The sequence below is a fragment of the Chiloscyllium plagiosum genome, unplaced genomic scaffold, assembly GCF_037043375.1.
Source record: "Chiloscyllium plagiosum isolate Xiang-an unplaced genomic scaffold, Cpla_swu_hap1 HiC_scaffold_21, whole genome shotgun sequence".
In the NCBI taxonomy this organism is placed as follows: domain Eukaryota; kingdom Metazoa; phylum Chordata; class Chondrichthyes; order Orectolobiformes; family Hemiscylliidae; genus Chiloscyllium; species Chiloscyllium plagiosum.
In genome coordinates this window covers 8606408-8624423 of record NW_028270159.1, presented here as the reverse complement: position 1 = coordinate 8624423, position 18016 = coordinate 8606408, and the positions used below count along the sequence as shown (strand labels likewise).

At 44.8% G+C, this 18016-nt stretch overlaps 1 protein-coding gene across 2 annotated transcripts in view; it reads right to left on the bottom strand.

Annotated features, from left to right (window-relative positions):
- Positions 1 to 2048: 2048 nt before the first annotated feature.
- The window catches only part of plpp7 (phospholipid phosphatase 7 (inactive)), a 30911-nt gene continuing 14943 nt past the window's right edge, over positions 2049 to 18016 (bottom strand). Inside the window, exons 2-3 of one of the 2 annotated variants that reach the window (XM_087998214.1) lie at positions 7338 to 7670; positions 2049 to 3157 (exon numbers count right to left, since the gene is read on the bottom strand). In XM_087998214.1, coding sequence (XP_087854340.1) covers positions 3069 to 3157; positions 7338 to 7670 — 422 coding nt within the window. In that variant the 3' untranslated portion in view covers positions 2049 to 3068. Of the gene's footprint in view, positions 7671 to 18016 lie in introns of both variants that reach the window. The other variant, XM_043720552.2, reaches the window with a different exon arrangement.

Genomic DNA, 18016 nt, shown 5'->3' with positions numbered 1-18016 from the left:
TTAAGATGGGTGGTAATATTTCCAGTTCTTTTTCTCAGAGATTGGTAAATGAAGTCTAAATCAATGTATTTATTAATGCAGTTCCAGTTTGAATGCCAGACCTCTAGGAATTCCCGTGCAGAATTCCCGAATTCTGCTTAGCCTGTCCTGGGATGAATGTGTTGTCCCAGTCAAAGCGATGTCCTTCCTTGTCTAAATGTAAGGATACTAGTGATGGTGGGTCATGTCTTTTGGTGTCTAGTTGGTGTTCATGTATCCTGGTTACCAAAAAGGACATCTCTGAAATTACCTCCAGACTACTCCGAACCCTTGGCATCATGGTAGCCCACAAAACAACCAACACACTTAAACACGGTAATTTACAAAGTACCGTGCAAGGACTGTAACAAACACTACATTGGACAAGCAGGCAGAAAACTAGGCACCAGGCAACACGAACACCAACTAGCCATCAAAAGACATGACCCACTCTTACTAGTATCCTTATATGCACACCGAGGCAGGACACCACTTTGACTGGGACAACACATCCATCCGAGGACAAGCTAAACAGACACACGCATGCAAATTCCTCGAGGCCTGGCATTCGAGCCAGAACTCCCAACAATAAAAACATTGATTTGGCCCCCCATCTACCATCCTCTGAGAAAAAGAACCGGAAATTATATCACCCACCTTAAGAGACCAAAGCACATAAATAGAATGTGGTGCATAACACCAGTACTGCACTAGAGGCTCACTGATGACGTTACCTAGTATGGTGACGAAACATCTGAAAACAAACCTTCCAGCTCAGCAAACTCACAACCTTAAATAATTACTGTATCTATTAATGTGTAAAGTTTTCCAATTCCAATTAAGAAATTCTAAGTTCTTCTTTCTTTTGTTGCATTTTAACTATGGTGTTTGAATAAGTTATGTTCTCATAGAAATCATAGAACCCCTACAGTGTGGAAACAGGTCACTTGGCCCAATAGGTCCACCCAGACTCATTCCCCTACAACTCTACATTCACCCAAGTAATGCACCTAACCTACACATCCCTGAACACTATGGGAAATTCAGTATGGCCAATTCACCTAACCTGCACATCTTTGGACTGTGATAGGAAACCCACGCAGACACAGGGAGAATGTACAAATTGCACACAGTCACCTGAGGCTGGAATCGAACCTGGGTCCCTGGCGCTGTGAAGTAGCAGTGCTAACCACTGAGCCACTCTGTCACCTTTGTTTTGCTTAATGTCAAGTAGTTTGACCAATTGAATAGCATCTGGAATGCAGCACTTCACATTGACCTTTAAAGTTACAAAAAGGTAGGGTCTTAGCTACCTTTTGAAAATACTTTGGGGGGGTCTAATCTAGTCTATGACAGCATCAACGGTGAGGCGTTTACTTTCTGTTCTTCCTTAATTACCCTTGGGATGGTGGTGGTGAGCTGCAGTCTCTGAGTTATAGTTCACCCCCAAGCCATTAGAGATGATAAAGGAACGAAGATGTGCTTCCAAGTCAGGATGGTATGTGGCTGCAAGGGTAACCTGCAGCTGGTGGTTTATCTGCTGCTCTGTCCTTCTGGCTGTGAGTTTGGAGACATAGCTACAGATGAGAATCAGTTCCGGCCCAATCCGTCCTGCCAGATAAAAGACTCCAACAGTGTGCTGAATTGAAGAGAGAGGGTTATTCTTCTTGTCCTGAAGATTTATTTATCTCAGAACCATCTCCTTGAAATGGATTATCTCGTTGTTGACATTTATGGCATCCTACCTTATAGCAATGGACGCCCTTCAAAAAAAAAGGGTATCTACAGCCCACACTGGACACACCCCAAGATTGTGAAGGGCGCCATGTAAATGCAAACTTTCCTTCAAGAACAGGGAATTCTGCCAAATTACCTGAATTGTGCCAATGGCTGGTCGACAAGATAACTCTGTGTCCAACAGTTCTGGAGGGTCACTCAAAGGTGCAATACAAATGCAGGAGTCTTTTCCTGTCTTAATTCCCTGCTGCATTCCTTAGCAGCATGGTCATAGAATAAGCTGTACAATATCATGTTAGAATAGGAAAGGATTTATTAAATGAAAATGTTATAAACAAAGGAAACCCATGCTGATGCGAAGTTCTACACATTTCCAACCTTTCCACAAATGTTCCTTTGGCTCTGTTCCTCACACACTTCCACCGTGAAGGGAACCCTGTGCATTCATACATCCCTTCAGTATCAAGTTTGTTTGCAATTGTCTTTGGGATATGGGTGTCATTGACTGGGTCAGCATTTACTACAGATCCCTAATTGCCTTTGAGAATATGGTGGTGAGTTGCCCTCTTGAACCCCTGCTGACCATGTGCACAAGATACCAAAATGCTGTTAGAGCGTGGGTTCCAGGAGTTTGACCCAGTGACAATGAAAGATCAGCAATATATTTCCAAATATAGCGCTTCACAGGAGGCCCCAAAGCACTGAAGATGTCACCCAGACAGGGGATGTAACATCTGCAAATCAACTTCCCAGCTCAGTGAACATACCTACAATCACAACAACCAGCACCTGGGCTACAAATCTTTACACAAACTTTCAATTTATTTCCAAGTCAGAATGGTGAGTGGCTTTGAGTGGAACTTGCAGGAGGTGGTGCTCCCTTATGTCTTCTTATGTTTGGAAGGTGCTGCCAGAGAAGCTCTGGTGTGTTGTTACAGTGTGTCTGGTAGATGATGCACACTGATGCGACTGAGCTGTAATGGTGGAGGGAGTGACTGGGGTGAAGTAGCAGACAGGCTGTTGATTAAGCAGGTTGCTTTGTCCTGGATGGTGTCGAGCTTCTTGAGTGTTATTGCAGCTGCACCCATCCAGGCAAGTGGGGAGTATTTCATCACACTCCTGACTTATAAACAAATATGAGCTGTGACTCAGTCTGTCCAAGTGATCCCTGTGAGGTTTGGAGTTCAAATCCTGTTCTCAGGCTTGAGAACAAAGAAATAAAGATTTTTGGAGGTGTTGGTTCAGACTGGACATTACATTGAGGCCCTCATCTGCCTGTGTGAAGAGCCTGTGGTGTTATTCCTGGCAGGGAGTCAGTGGTTTAGTTGGAATGGGCACTGGCTGAGTAATCCAGAGACCCAGACAAAGTCCCCGAGGAGGTGGGTTCGATCCCACGTACCACCTGGTAAAGCATAAACTCATTTAGAATCAGGAATTAAAAGACTGGTTGTTTTTTTTAAATCCAAATTGGCACACGAATCTTTGGTTCTGGATTACTGGCCCAGTGAGACCATTGTTGTCTGGTGTCCTGTGTAGGTCAGACTGGGGAAAGACGGTGAAGGCTGCTCTGTCACCATTCTTACTATCACCCTCACAGCCAGACTGGTGAAAACAAGGATAATGTGGTTTCTGCCTCTTGCTGGTTTTTTCCCATCTGCCACATGCTTAGTCTGGCAGCTACGTCCTTCAGAACACAACCAACTTGACCAAGAGAGAATCCGTAAAGTATGGAAGCTCGCCATTCAGCCCACCGAGCCCACATTGCCCTCAAACAGCATTCCATCCCCTCTATCCTCTTCGTAACCCTGCATTTCCCATGGCTAACCCTGCTCATCCCTGGACACTATGGGACAACTTAGACTGGCTCATCCATGTTACCTTCACATCTTTGGTCTGTGGGAGGAAACCGGAGCACCTGGAGGAAACTCATGCAGACACGGAGAATGTGAGGCAATAGTGCTAACCATTAGTGGTGTTCCTGGACATTAGAGACTCATCCAGAACACATTCTGAGCCTTTGCACCCTCAGTGCTGTTTGTAGCTGATGCTCAAACTGGACAGCACTGTTTATCAGCTGCAGTTCGGTGACAACCCCAGTAGGAGGCACTCATGCCCAGGTTTGTACAAATGCCAATAGCCTTCACTTGGGTCAATATTGAGGACTCCCAGGGTAAGTCCCTCTGGTTTATGACTGAATGCCCCACCTCTGCAGAGTCTGTCCTGCTGGTGGGGTTGGACATTCCCAGGGAAGCTGATGGGTGTTATGCAAACATTTGTACGGTTTGATTCCGTGAGTGTGGCTATGCCAGGCTGTCAATTGACTAGTCTGAGAGGGAGACCAGTCTGCCCCCGTCCCAATCCCCCAGGTTTGGAGCTAGCCTCTAGATGTTAGTAAGAAGGACTAAGCAGGACAGATTGGGGGAGAGGCGGGGCGGGGGGGTTTCCAGTGCCTATGGTCAATCTAGTTTTCATCTTTTGTTTGTAGCATTTTAGACTCATAGTCATAGAGGTTAGATTAGATTACTTACAGTGTGGAAACAGGCCCTTTGGCCCAACAAGTCCACACCGACCCTCCGAAGAGTAACCCACCCAGACCCATTCCCCTTCAGCTAACACTACGGGCAATTTAGCATGGCCAATTCACCTAATCTGCACATTTTTGGAATGTGGGAGGAAACCGAAGCAGCCGGAGGAAACCCACGCAGACACAGGGAGAACGTGCAAACTCCACATAGTTGCCTGAGGCAGGAATTGAACCTGGGTCTCTGGCGCTGCGAGGCAGCAGTGCCGCCCACAGCACGATGTACAGCACAGAAACAGATCATTCAGTCCAACCTGTCCATGCCGAGCAGATATCCTCAACTAAACTAATCTCATTTGCCAGCACCTGGCCCATATCCCTCTAAATCCTTCCTAATCATATACCCATCCATACCTTTTAAATGCTGTAACTGTACCAGCCTCCACCACTTCCTCTGGCAGCTCATTCCATACATACGCCACCATCTGTGTGAAAAAGTTGCTCCTTAGATCCCATTTACATCTTTCCCCTCTCACCCTAAATCTATGCTCTCTAGTTCTGGATTCCTCCACTCCAGGGAAAAAGACCTTGTCTATTTATCCTATCCACGCCCCTCATGATTTTATAAGCTTCTATAAGATCATTCCTCAGCCTCTAACGCTTCACGGAAAACAGCTCCAGACTATTCAACCTCTCCCTATAGCTCAAATCCTCCAACCCTGGCAACATCGTTGAAAGGATTCAGAAAAGATTTACAAGTTTCACAACATCCTTCTGCTAGGAAGGAGAACCAGAATTGACGCAACATTCCAACAGTGGCCAAACCAAAGTCCTGTATAGCTGCAACATGATCTTCCAACTCCTGTACTCAATGCTGTGACCAATAAAGGAAAGCATACCAAACGCCTTCTTCACTATCCTATCTACCTGCGACTCTACTTTCAAGGAGCTATGAACTTGCACTCCAAGGTGTCTTTGTTCAGCAACACTCCCATTAACTGTAGAAGTCCTGCTAAGATGTGCTTTCCCAAAATGCATTTATCTAAATTAAACTCCATCTGCCACTCCTCAGCCCACTGGTCCATCTGATCAAGATCCCATTCTACTCTGAGGTAATCTTTTTCACTGTCCACTACACCTCCAATTTTGCTGTCATCTGCAAACTTACTAACTATACCTCCTTTGCTCACAAATCATTTATATAAATGACAAAAAGTAGTGAACCCAGAAACGATCCTTTTGGAACTCCACTGGTCACAGGCCTTCAGTCTCCACCATCACCCTTTATCTTCTACCTCCGAGCAAGATTTGTCTCCAAACGGCTACTTCTCCCTGTATGCCATGAGATCTAACTAGTCACCTATGAGGAACCTTGTCAAAAGCCTTACTGAAGTCCATATAGATCACACCTACTGCTCTGCCCTCATCAATCCTCTTTGTTACTTCTTCAAAAAACTCAATCAAGTTAGTAAGACATGATTTCCCACGCACAAAGCTATGCTGACTATCCCTAATCAGTTCTTGCCTTTCTAAATACATGTAAGTCGTATCCCTCATGATTTCCGCCAACAACTTGCCCCCCAGCAATGTCAGGCTGACCGGTCTATAGTTCCCGGGCTTTTCCTTACCATCTTTTTTAAATAGTGGCACCACGTTAGCCAACCTTCAGTCTTCCAGCACCTCACCTCTGACTATCGATGATACAAATATCTCAACAAGGGACCCAGCAATCACATCCCTAGCTTTCCTGGGGATTTATCCACTTTTATGTGTTTCAAGACATCCAGCATCTCCTCCTCTATAATATGGACATTCTTCATGACGTCACCATCTATTGCCCCACATTCTGTATCTTCCATGTCATTCTCTACAGTAAATACTGATGAAAAATACTCATTCAGTATCTCCCCCATCTCCTACAGCTCCACACATAGGCTGCCTTGCTGATCTTTAAGGGGCCCTGTTCTCTCCCTAATTAGCCTTCTGCCCTTTTGATATCAGTGAGTGTCTTGCTTGGCCATTCAGAGAGTAGTTAAGACTCAACCGCATTGTTGGGGTAGGGGTTAGAGTCACATGTAGGCCAGATCAGTTAAGTACAATGGACTTCATTCCTTAAAGGCCATTAGCAAACTAGTTTAAAAAAAACTCAGAATCCAGTTGATCATGATCACCGCAATTAATACAAATTTCAGATTGTATTCAATGGCTTTTCAGCTTTAAGCCATCAGTGTCTTATTCTGGTTCATAGGCTTTTAACAGATGTGTTCAACTAGCCAATGAGCTAGGACCAGATCTGTCGGGCTGACCAATGGAATCTTTCCAGATCTGTTGGACTGTCCAGTGGAGTCGTTCCAGATCAATGGGCTGACCAATGGACTGACACCAGGTCTAGCCAATGGGTTCTCAAGACCCCCGGGCTGACCAATGAACTGGCACCAGGTGTACAACTGGCTTTGCCTCATTGGATCAAAGTCTGAGAGCTCGATGGTTTTGATTTCTGTCGATGGGCCTGTGAGAGTTGCAGGGCAGTGACACACCTTGTAGATAGGACAACTTCAAAATAAAGCAAGGAACGGTGAGGATAAAGACACACTGCTACATTCTGGTGGCACTGGAAAACTATCATATCCCTTTACAATTCCTGCAAGTTGATGTTTCTGTTGTAATCATGACCACGAATGAGTTTCCTTTTCGGAAGGTTCTTCACAAATTACTAATGCATCCATTGGCAGACAACACAAAACCCCAACCCCCACCCACCCGCAGCTAACCTTCTCTCCAACAAAATGCAAGCAAATCTTCTGAACTTTCACAATGCCCTGTCAAGAAACACAATTTTCTAAAGTATCCACACGGCAGAGCAGAACTGTCTTTGCCTTTCTCTGAAAAATGGGCTGCCAACCACAGAAGGTCTCAAGCTTTGAGATCTTCTTACCTTTAACAGGGGTGTCCCGATATTCCCCCTGATCCCCACCCCCCCACCCAAGCCCCCTGTCAGCTTTCCAGCTTCTCCAGGTGCCCTATCAGATTGAGATGACTGAGATGAGGTGCTGACAGGTACCAGATGGTATCCATAGGAGCTCCACCAAATTGAACTGCAAGTACCCAATGAAAAATCCACAGAAGACGTCCGTCAGGTAATGCCGACCAATCATGACACGGGAGATGCCGATGACTCCAGCCCAGATCACTAAGAGGATCCGCAGGGGCACAGCTAGGACCAGATGGCTGAAGAAGAATCGAGTCACCATGACAGCTCTGCTGGCTTGTCCAGCTGGGAACGCGAAGACATCCATGACGACATAATCCAGCAGGCTGGGACTCACCTCCGAAGGAGCCTTTCTCTTCACCATCTTCTGCACTGCTGCCACCACTAGCAGGTCAAGGATCAAGGCTGGAAAGGTGAAAGGTCAGAATGTCAACAAGCATTCGACTCAAACATTTTGGCAGAGCACGGGGAACAATGGCCATGCACCAGCAAGCAATTTAACAAGTTCTAATAAATCTCGAATAAATAACTATCAAATTATATCAAATTACAAAAACCAAAAACTATCGAGCTCTCAGACTCGGATCCAATGAGGCAAAGCCAGCTTTACTCCTGGTATCTGTTGAGAGGCCATTGGTCAGACCTAGTACCAGCCCATTGGTCAGCCCAAGGAACATGGTAATAGCCTATTTGTCAGCTCAAAACACCTGGTGAAAGCCCATTGGTTAGACCAACACATTTGGTGCCATCCATTGGTCAGCCCAACAGATATTAGTCCAGTGACATCACCATACTGCCACCATGTATAATGATTCTAGAATCCCAGGGTATGGATGATGGATCTTGGGTTCAAATCTCAGCAGAGCAGATACTGAAAATGAATTGAATCAAATTCTGGAATGAAAAGCTACCCCATGGCAGCTACTGTTCATTGTTGTTATAAACCCATCTGATTCATTTATGTCCTTTAGGGAAGGAAATCCACTGTCCTTACCTGGTCTGACCTACATGTGACTGCAGATCCATAGCAATGTGGTTGACTTTTAACTGCCCTCTGGGCAACTGGAGATGGGCAATAAATGCTGCCTAGACAGTGATGCCCTCATCCTGAGATCAATTTTTTTTAATATATTGGATACCCACAAAGGGGTTGACAGGAACTTTTTAAAACAAAGTACATTCTATTAAGCCATATTAGGTGATAACAAGCCAGACAAATAAAAGCTTGGTCCTAGGGGTGCCTTTAAGGTGGAAAGGGTGGTGGAGAGAGAGAGAGAGAGAGAGAGAGAGAGAGTGAGTGAGAGAGAGAGAGTGAGAGAGAGAGAGTCAGAATTGGGAGCACACGAGGTAAGAATTAGAGGAGGATCAATATCCCAGAGAGTTGAGGTGTTAGAGGGATTACAGAGATTAGATTAGATTAGATTAGATTAGATTACTTACAATGTGGAAACAGGCCCTTCGGCCCAACAAGTCCACACCGCCCCGCCGAAGCGCAACCCACCCATACCCCTACATTTACCCCTTACCTAACACTACAGGCAATTTAGCATGGCCAATTCACCTGACCTGCACATCTTTGGACTGTGGGAGGAAACCGGAGCACCCGGAGGAGGGAGGGTAAAGCCACATAGGGTTAGGGAATCACAGACAAGAATTCTAAAACCAAGACATTTCTTGATCGGAAATCAATATTGATCAGTGAGCAGAGGGGTTAGACCGAAACACATTTATAAGGAATAGAATGTGGATGGGAATAGGATTGCAGGACTGTTGCATGAGGAGAGATTGGTTCGACTGGGCCTATATTCAGGAAATGAGATGGGGATCGGATTGAAACATAAGACACTAACCAGGCTGGACAGACTGGATTCAGGGAGGCTGATCTTCCTGTAGGGAGTCCAGATCCAGAGGTCACAGTCTCAGGATGGAGGGGTAGACCCTAGAGGACTGAGATGAGGAGATATGTCTTCACTCGGAGGGTAATGAACCTACAGAATTCTCTGCCACAGAAGGTTATAGAGGTAAAGTGCCTCAATATAATCAAGAGCAAGCTAGATGACTTTTTTTTTTCATTTTGCAGGCATTAAGGGTCATGGGAGAAAGGGGAACATGGTATTGAGATGGAGAACCAGCCACAGTCAGATTGAACAGTCCAGCAGGCTCAATGGGCTGAATGGCCTACTCCTGCTCCTAATTTCACAAGAGTCTAGCCACACGTGTGTGGCTAGACTCTTGTGTTTATTGTAACTGATGGGGCAGGAGGTGGTTCTGTCAACAGCTGGGTGGGATGGGGCATGTCAGGAATGTGGAAACAGACCCCTCAATGGTCTTATTTATCTTATGGTCTTTTATTCTTTCTGTGTAAGTATCTGTGAGAGATGGTGTGAACTTGCCTTCAATGGTGTGTTCTCAAACTGTGGCAATACTTATGTTCTCTCCTGACACAGGAACCTGGGAGTGGATATTATGGTATTGAAGAATCCAACTGATAGTGTTTTCAATTATTTATTATGTACAGACATTACATTTCTCAGGTACTTAAGTGTCTGGGCTAAAATGAAGCTATTAGTTTACATCAGAGTGTCATGTTTCAAGTGGTCTGAGCTAGGATGAAGATTGAGACCTTTAGACCTCCAGTGACATGCTATGAATCAATGGTGATATCATCTCTCAAAAACATACAGATCATTAGACAGATCATTATATTGAGGCACTTTACCTTTATAACCTTCTGTGGCAGAGAGTGTGTGTATGTGAGATAGAGCATGGAAGTCAGAGAGAGAGGGTACATTGTGTGAGGAAATAAATTATGTCAATAAGTGTGTGAGAGAGTGAGGATGTCCAGCATTAGCCTTTTCAAAGTCCCAAGCTCCCTGGTTTTATGGAGGAACTACAGCTGTGACAGCGTTGGTGATTACACAGTCTCCCTCACTGCTATTTTCTCTGTAGCTCAGTAACTGATCCAAAAAATCAGGACTAGCAGCTGACGCTGCTATCAATCAAAAAACTGCACATCACACAATCTGAATCTGTCCGGCTGACCTACATACCAGTAACTAAATTCTCTCCCTCATATGTGAATGGAACGTGGGTAAGTACAGGGGGAAGCAGAAACCTCAAACACTAACCAACGAAATTCTACAGAATTCCTTAATTTCACTTACTCCTCTCCAATCCAATCAATATTTCAATGCAGTCAAACATGTGACTAACGAACACTTGGAAACAGTCATGAAATCTTGAACGGTTGATGAATTCCTGTCTTTGCAGCTAGTGTGTGTGTGCCTGAAGGTACAGAAAGTAATAGATACATTGTAGTAATTCTAGGAATAGGAGTCGTCCATTTGGCCCTTTGAGTCTGATCTATCATGGAGTTAGATCAGTGCTGATCTGCATCCTACCTCCATTTCCTCACCATAGTTAGAGTCATACAGCATGGAAACAGACACTTTGGTCCAATCAGTCCATGCTGAACATTATCCCAAACTAGTCTAATCCACCTGCTCCTGGCCCCTATCCCTCCAAACCTTTTCCTATTAATCCAAACGTTTTTTAAATGTTGTAATTGTACCCACATCCATCACTTCCTCAGGAAGTTCATTCCACATACAAACCACTCTCTATGTAAAATATTTGCCCCTCATGTCTTTTTAAAATCTCTCTCCTCTCACCTTAAAAATGTGCTCCTTCATCTTGAAATCCCCTAGCCTAGGGAAAAGACAAATACCATTAACTCTATCTACATCTCTCACTATTTTATAAACGTCCCTACAGTAATCTTTCAGAGTATTCCCAAACAGGTATATCCAACTCATTTTCAAAACTTATCACCCCACATTCTCAACAATGTTTTGTCTCTAGGGGTGGAGGGTGTGGAGCAAGTGTTCCAGATTCATTCTGAGTGAGGAAACGTTTCCCGATATCACCCCTGAACAGCCTGGCTAAGATTTTAAGAAGTTAACCCTTGGCTTGAGACCCCCCTCCCACGCCATGTCTGAACAGCACTAGGAGAAATGGGTTCCCTCTCACTCTCCTCTTAAAACATCTAATATCCAAAAGCACCTCGATTAAAACACGCTGTAAGCTTCTTATATTTGACAGAATTTTTAATCTGATGAGGTCACTCATGAGCTGGGCAGCGAAGATAGAGAGAACTGCTCCCATTTACATAAGGATCAAGAACGAGAAGTTGTGGATTTAAAGTTATGAGCAAATTAAGCAAGGGAAATGTGAGGTAACCAAAAGACCTGCTGGGTGCTGGAAATAAGAAACAAAAAACAGAAATTGGTGGAAAAGCTCAGCAAGTCTGGCAGCATCCATGCAGAGAAATCAGAGTTAAAGTTTTGGGTCCGGTCACCCTTCCTCAGAACGTTTTGGGTCCAGTGACCCTTCCACAGATGCTGCCAGACCTGCTGAGCTTTTCCACCAATTTCTGTTTTTTATAGGATAGAATATCCTTTATTGTCACTTGTACTCCAGTACAGGAGTACAATGGCTGCCTTTTGCTGGTGCCATCTTAGGTGTGAGTATCTAGTTACAAATCTTAGTTTTGTGTTGGGAAGTTTTTTCAATCAGTGAGTAGTTAGGGTGTGGAATGCACTGCCTGCAGGTTCAACTGAGGCATACCAGAGGAAATCGGATGGTTATTAGGATAGAAATGGTATGCGGGGAAATGGAGAAAAGACAGGAGATTGGCACAACCCAATAGAACTGGTACAGGCTTAATGGACTGAACTGCCTCCTTCTGCATCATGACAATGCTGTGATTCTGAATACAAGCCTGGTGCGTGTGACCTGTTACTATATTGTAACCCTGTTAGTGTCCCACAATGGTCCCAGGATGTCTGGGGGTGGAGATCATTTGACCTGAGGGTGCACAGACATGGGGCACATTTTGCAACCTCCACTAAAATCTTAATTAAATGGTTGTTAAATCTGTTTTCTTTCAGTCTGAAATGGGTCTTTACTTCACCCAACTCCAAATGTTAAATTAAGCAGGAAAAGCCTCTGAGATTTTACGGAGGGCTTTATTGGAGGTTTAGCACAAAAATCAGTTTCCACCATCTGGATCCCTTCCCTGTCCAGAAACCAGCCCCCATTGGGCAAGAATTCAGCGTATGTTTATAAGACTGACTAATACGGGGCATTGTAATTTCAACCAAAATTGCAAAGAAAACTGTGGCAACTAAATATGGGAACTGGTGGGGGATAATAACGTATCCATATGTCCCTGTGGTGCCCACTTTTCATGAAAAGGTGCAAGTGCCAGTGGAGGCTGCATACTCCCTCTTCATGGAGCCCGGGCTCCCAACTTTCCCACAAAGGAGGGCCAGGCAGTTGGGGAATAAATAAAGCAACGTCTTAAATAAATAAACACAATCACCCAATATAAACACTGTCATAGAATCCCTATAGTATGGAGACACGCCGTTTGGCCCATTAAGACCACACCAGCACTCCGAACAGCATCCCACCCAGACCCATCCCATGAAGTTACATTTTGCATGGCAAATCCACTCTAACCTGCACATCTTTGGGACTGTGGGAGGAAACCCATGCAAACGTAGGGAGAATGTGCAAACTCCACACAGACAGTTGCCTGAGAGTGGAATCGAATCAAGGGTCCTTGGCGCTGTGAGGCAGCAGGCTAACCACTGAGCCAATAGGGCCAAAGTGGCAAAATCCAAAGGAAACAAAAAAGATCAAACAATTAAAGACGGGAAAGCAAAGGCAGGGGGTTGCAAAATCAGAATGGTACTTGAATGGGAGATAATGTACTACAGGCCCAACATTGGCCATCTGTCCCATATAGCTTCAAGGTACCAGTGGACATTATGTGCTCTTTCTCTAAGAAGAGTGGGTATGGATGTAGCTGTAAAAGAGAGGCAGGTGGTGGGGGGTGGTAGAAGGGTTAAGATGCTACTTTAGCCAAGTCCACATGCCATCGGCACCAGGTGCCCAAAGATCACAGGGATGAGGCTTTTTCAATAAGTTGAGTTTACAAAAGAACTCAATGATATTTTCTAATCAACCAGTTCAGAGATGTTATAACATACCTCTGGAAAAGGTGGGACTTGAACCCAGGCCTCCTGACTCAGAGATAGGGACACTACCACTGCACCACAAGGGTCCCCCTGGAAGCGTGCAGTAAAGTCCAAAGGGAGTATTGCCTGCTCTCAAACAATATTGGAGTTGTTCCCTTTCAGCTGTAAAGGGACCTGGATTTCTAACACATTGACAGAAAGGCTCAGAGAGAATGCAGATGAGAATAGCTCTAAGGACGAGAGGTTTTAGTGATGTGGATGGATTGGAGAGCAAAGAGGGAGAAACTATTCGCATTGGTGGAAAGATCAAGAAACAGATGGCCCAGAGTTAAGATCATTGATGAAGGAAATGATGACAATACAATGGAAACCTTTCTCGCCCAGCAAGTGGCCAAGGTTCTGGAATGTGCTGTCAGGGTGTGTGAGACAGAGGCCCATTTAATTGAGTCCTTCAACAGGAAAACTGTCATTATCTACAAAGGAAAACTGTGCCAGGTTACGGTCAGGGATTGGCTCAAGGTGAAGTGCTCATTTGTTGAGCTGGTGCTAGTATTTAGCAAGGGGCTGAATGGTCTCCTTCTGTAGTGTAACTCCTCCGTGTGTTAATAAGCACTGGTGACGATGAATGCGGTTTGAAATGCACCTGAAAGATGGAAAGGTTTAGTACAGACAGACATAAATATAACAATAGGCTCCAGAATCACTTCACATCAGCCCAATGTTAATAAACTCTTTGATGTACCGATGGTAATTACAAATCTGCTTTTCTGATCAGCTTACTCATTTCCCTTTGCACTGTCTCAAAACAGCAAACGTTCGAGACTATCAGAAGATCAAAGCCCAGACACCCACAAAGGTTACACACACTGCTCCACTTACAGGATGTATAAAGAGGTGGAACATTCCAGACCATTTTTAACATTCAATGGTATCAAGACAGAACAAGTCTCATAGCCTGAGCCTATTATCTTAATAAATACTTGTTTCAAAAATCAGAATGGCGTTTGAATATTTAAATCCCACATAATTATTATTCTGGCAACCCCTCCGAAACAGAGGGTGAACAGCAATTGTCACAGTTGCTATCGAGATTGGGAGAGTGCGCTTCTGGCCAATATTTACCCTGGGTTGACGTTAATGTGACAGGTTACCTGCTGGTTATTGCTTTGCCACAAATTGGATGCCACGTCCAGTCGACTGCCACACTTCCAAACTGCTGCATTAATTGTAAAGCAGTGGGAGTAGTCCCCAGGTGGTGGAAGCAGATATATTAATGCAAGTTGTTAAATGGGTCATCAGATGAGGCATTGGTTTTGATGGTCACACCATCTCACTGTTGTACTGTGTCAGCATCGTACTAACAGCAAGATGCAGGTAGATTGGCAACGCCGCCCCAGCCAGCAATGCCCACATCCCAGGAGTATATTTTTTAAAAACATTTGCCTTTTCAGAATTTTTCTTCTCAGAATTGATAAATTATTGATAAATGATTGACTAGCCGGTGTTTCTGATAATGACTCCCTGTAAGGTCTTTGCACAGTGACAAGAAGTTATTAACCAGCCATCCTGTTTCAGCATTCAAACTTCGAAGCAGCACGTAGAGGCCATTCAGCCCATCAAGGTCATACAATCTGTAAGCTATAGGAACAGCATTAGACCATTCAGTCCATTGAGTCTGCTCCATCATTTGAACATTGGCAGATGTTTCTCAACCCCATTCTCCTGCCTTCTCCCTGTAACACTTTGATCCCCATACTAATCCAGGGTTATATATAAATCTAATGCTAAACTAGTTGCTGATATATGAATCCAGACCCGAATACTTCTTCTACAGAACGCAGCTCGGCCTATACCTGCTCCCTAACTACCAACCCAGCAACAAAGCTGTTCCCCTTTATAAGTGATCTGAATACCATCTAAGTGCCTACTGCTGTACTGCAGTAACTCACTGAGGCTATGTCCCAAGTGCTATAAAATGGGACCCGGAGTAGATAGGAAGGTGATGATTGGCACAGACACTAGGGGCCAAAGGTCCTCTTTCTATGCTGTAAAATCCAAGACTCTACAGTTCCTTTGACATCATTTTCCAAACCAAGTCTCATCCACTGACAAGGTACATGTCAAGAATACTCCCCCACTGATCTGGATGGATGCAGCTCCAACAACATTCCAGACAACATCCAGGACAGTCCAGTCCTTTTAATTGGCACCCCATGTACCGCGTTCATCGCTTAGTCCCTCTATCACTCAGGCTCTCTAGCAACAGCATGTACCATCTACATGACGTGCTGTGGAAATTCCCCAAACAGGAAGGGCTAGGATGGAAAGGTCAACAGTGAAGACCCAATTAACCAAAATTAGATTAGATTCCCTACAGTGTGGAAACCAGGCCCTTCGGCCCAACAAGTCCACACCGACCCTCCGAAGAACAACCCACCCAGACCATTCCCCTACATTTACCCCTGACTAATGCACCTAACACCACGGGCAATTTACCATGGCCAATTCACCTAACCTGCACATCTTTGGACTGTGAGAGGAAATCCACGCAGACACAGGGAGGATGTATAAACTCCACACAGTCACCCGAGGCTGGAATCGAACCTGGGACCCTAGTGCTGTAAGGCAGCAGTGCTAACCACTGAGCCACCGTGCCGCCCCAAATGTTAGGGAACAGAAACCAGATCATGTGCAGGGGAGGGTAACAAACAGGTTGGTGGTGAGGGACCTCAGATGATCTGTATTCTGTAACAGACTGTAACAGTGCCACACTCCTAATCTCTCCCCCACTGTCCCTGATTGTCACATTGCCATGACTCATTTTCCACTTGGGGACCCTGCAACCTTCAGGACTCAATATCGAGTTCAATAATTTTAAGGCCTGAGCACAATCTCCCATGTTGTTAGCTCAACCCCACATACCAGGCCTTGTCATCACATGGGCTGCTACCACACAAAACCCACTGTCATTGTCCACATTAATAGCTACTGATTCCCTCAGGCTGACCTCTACTCATTCCTTTATCTGCCCAAATATTGTTCTCTCTCTGGGCTCCATCCCACCTATGTTGGCATCCCCTACACACAGAGTCAATGGCCTAGTGGTATTATGACTGGACTGTTGACCCAGATAATGCTCTGGGGACATGGGTTTGAATCCTGTCGTGCAGATGACGGAATCTGAATTCAATAAACATCTGGAAATAAGAATCTAATGATGTCCATGATGGGAAAAGCCCTTCTTGTCCACCGATGCCATTTATGGATGAATCTACCAACTTTACCTGGTCTGACCCACATGTGACTCAGCAATGTAGTTGACGGTTAACTGTCCTCTGGGCAATAGATGTTCTCATCCTGTGAATGAAATAAAAACCTTTCCCATAGCCACGTTAAATCGATGCTTTCAAAAGGGGAATCGGATTGTTATCTGGAAAGTAAAATTAAAATGTCAGGTAAGGGATAGGGTGTGGGAATTGCAGAAAGCCAGCACAGGTACGATGGACTGAATGGTCTCTTTCTGGGCCATAACCATTCTACCATTGGCTGAACTCAATGCAGCTGCAGCCACCACAGGAAGAGATTGCCATGTCGACCAAGTTGCAGCCCCACAGAATCTTCACAAACAGACCATGATGGAAACCATTAGACAGCTAACTTTGACACATCTGATGCTTTTTGAGGGAAAGTTGAGGGGGCGGCAGATCTTAATGTTCTTCAACCACGATGAATCACAGATATATTGTTTTCCATCTCTCTGCAGCTTGCTCGGGGTTGTATCTTTCCAGTTATTAATCATTTCCTGTTTCCTTTCTGTGTTTGTCAGGCACTCTGCTCTTCCTCAGTTTGTTGGTATCTGTCTTGTTTAAGGGTTTTGCAGGAAGGCTTTCTACAGATACAACAGCCGTGACTCTGTACCCCTATTGAATAGTCTTCTCAATAGGAACCTGATAACTTGACTCTTTCCACAAACTCCTGCTATCAGCAAGCAAACAGTACGACAAGACGTGGGCAGCAATTCTGTTTTAAAGATGACAGTGTGTAGGTGCTGTTTGCTGTTAATTCGCACAAGCCAGTTAGCCAGCTCTCCCCTACTACAGCTTGAACTGCCACAGGTTGCTGTTCAATTCATATCATTCTACCACCGACTTCAGTAAAAGGCCAGCGCTCACTTACTGCATTTTGAGAAGTTGTTGGTTTGTGTCTTTGCTTGCTCAGAGTCTCACTCCGGTGCACATTAATACTGAAGTCAAAAATCACACAACACCAGGTTATAGTCCAACAGCTGCCCCTTCATCAGGTGAAGTCAGGAGAATGTTGCTGCAAAAGCTTGTGATTTCAAACGAACCTGTTGGACTATAACCTGGTGTCATGTGATTTTTGACTTTGTCCACCCTAGTCCAACACCAGCACCTCCACATCTCTAATACTGAAAAGTTAGGGAACCACTTGGTCAATGAAGCAAACAATTTCAAGGCACACCCAACTTTTTCAGCTGAATCGATTGCTTATAAACATCACTGTGACTCTCAGCACACACACACAGTCTGGAGTCTACATGCACGCGTGGTCTATACACACAGGTGTTATCGGAGATCCAAGCATATGTGGTATCAGAAGTCTACACACCACATATTAGTGGACGTCTGTCTACATGCAGTATCAGAAGTCTACACACATATGTTCTTGGAAATGTCTTTGAAGAAT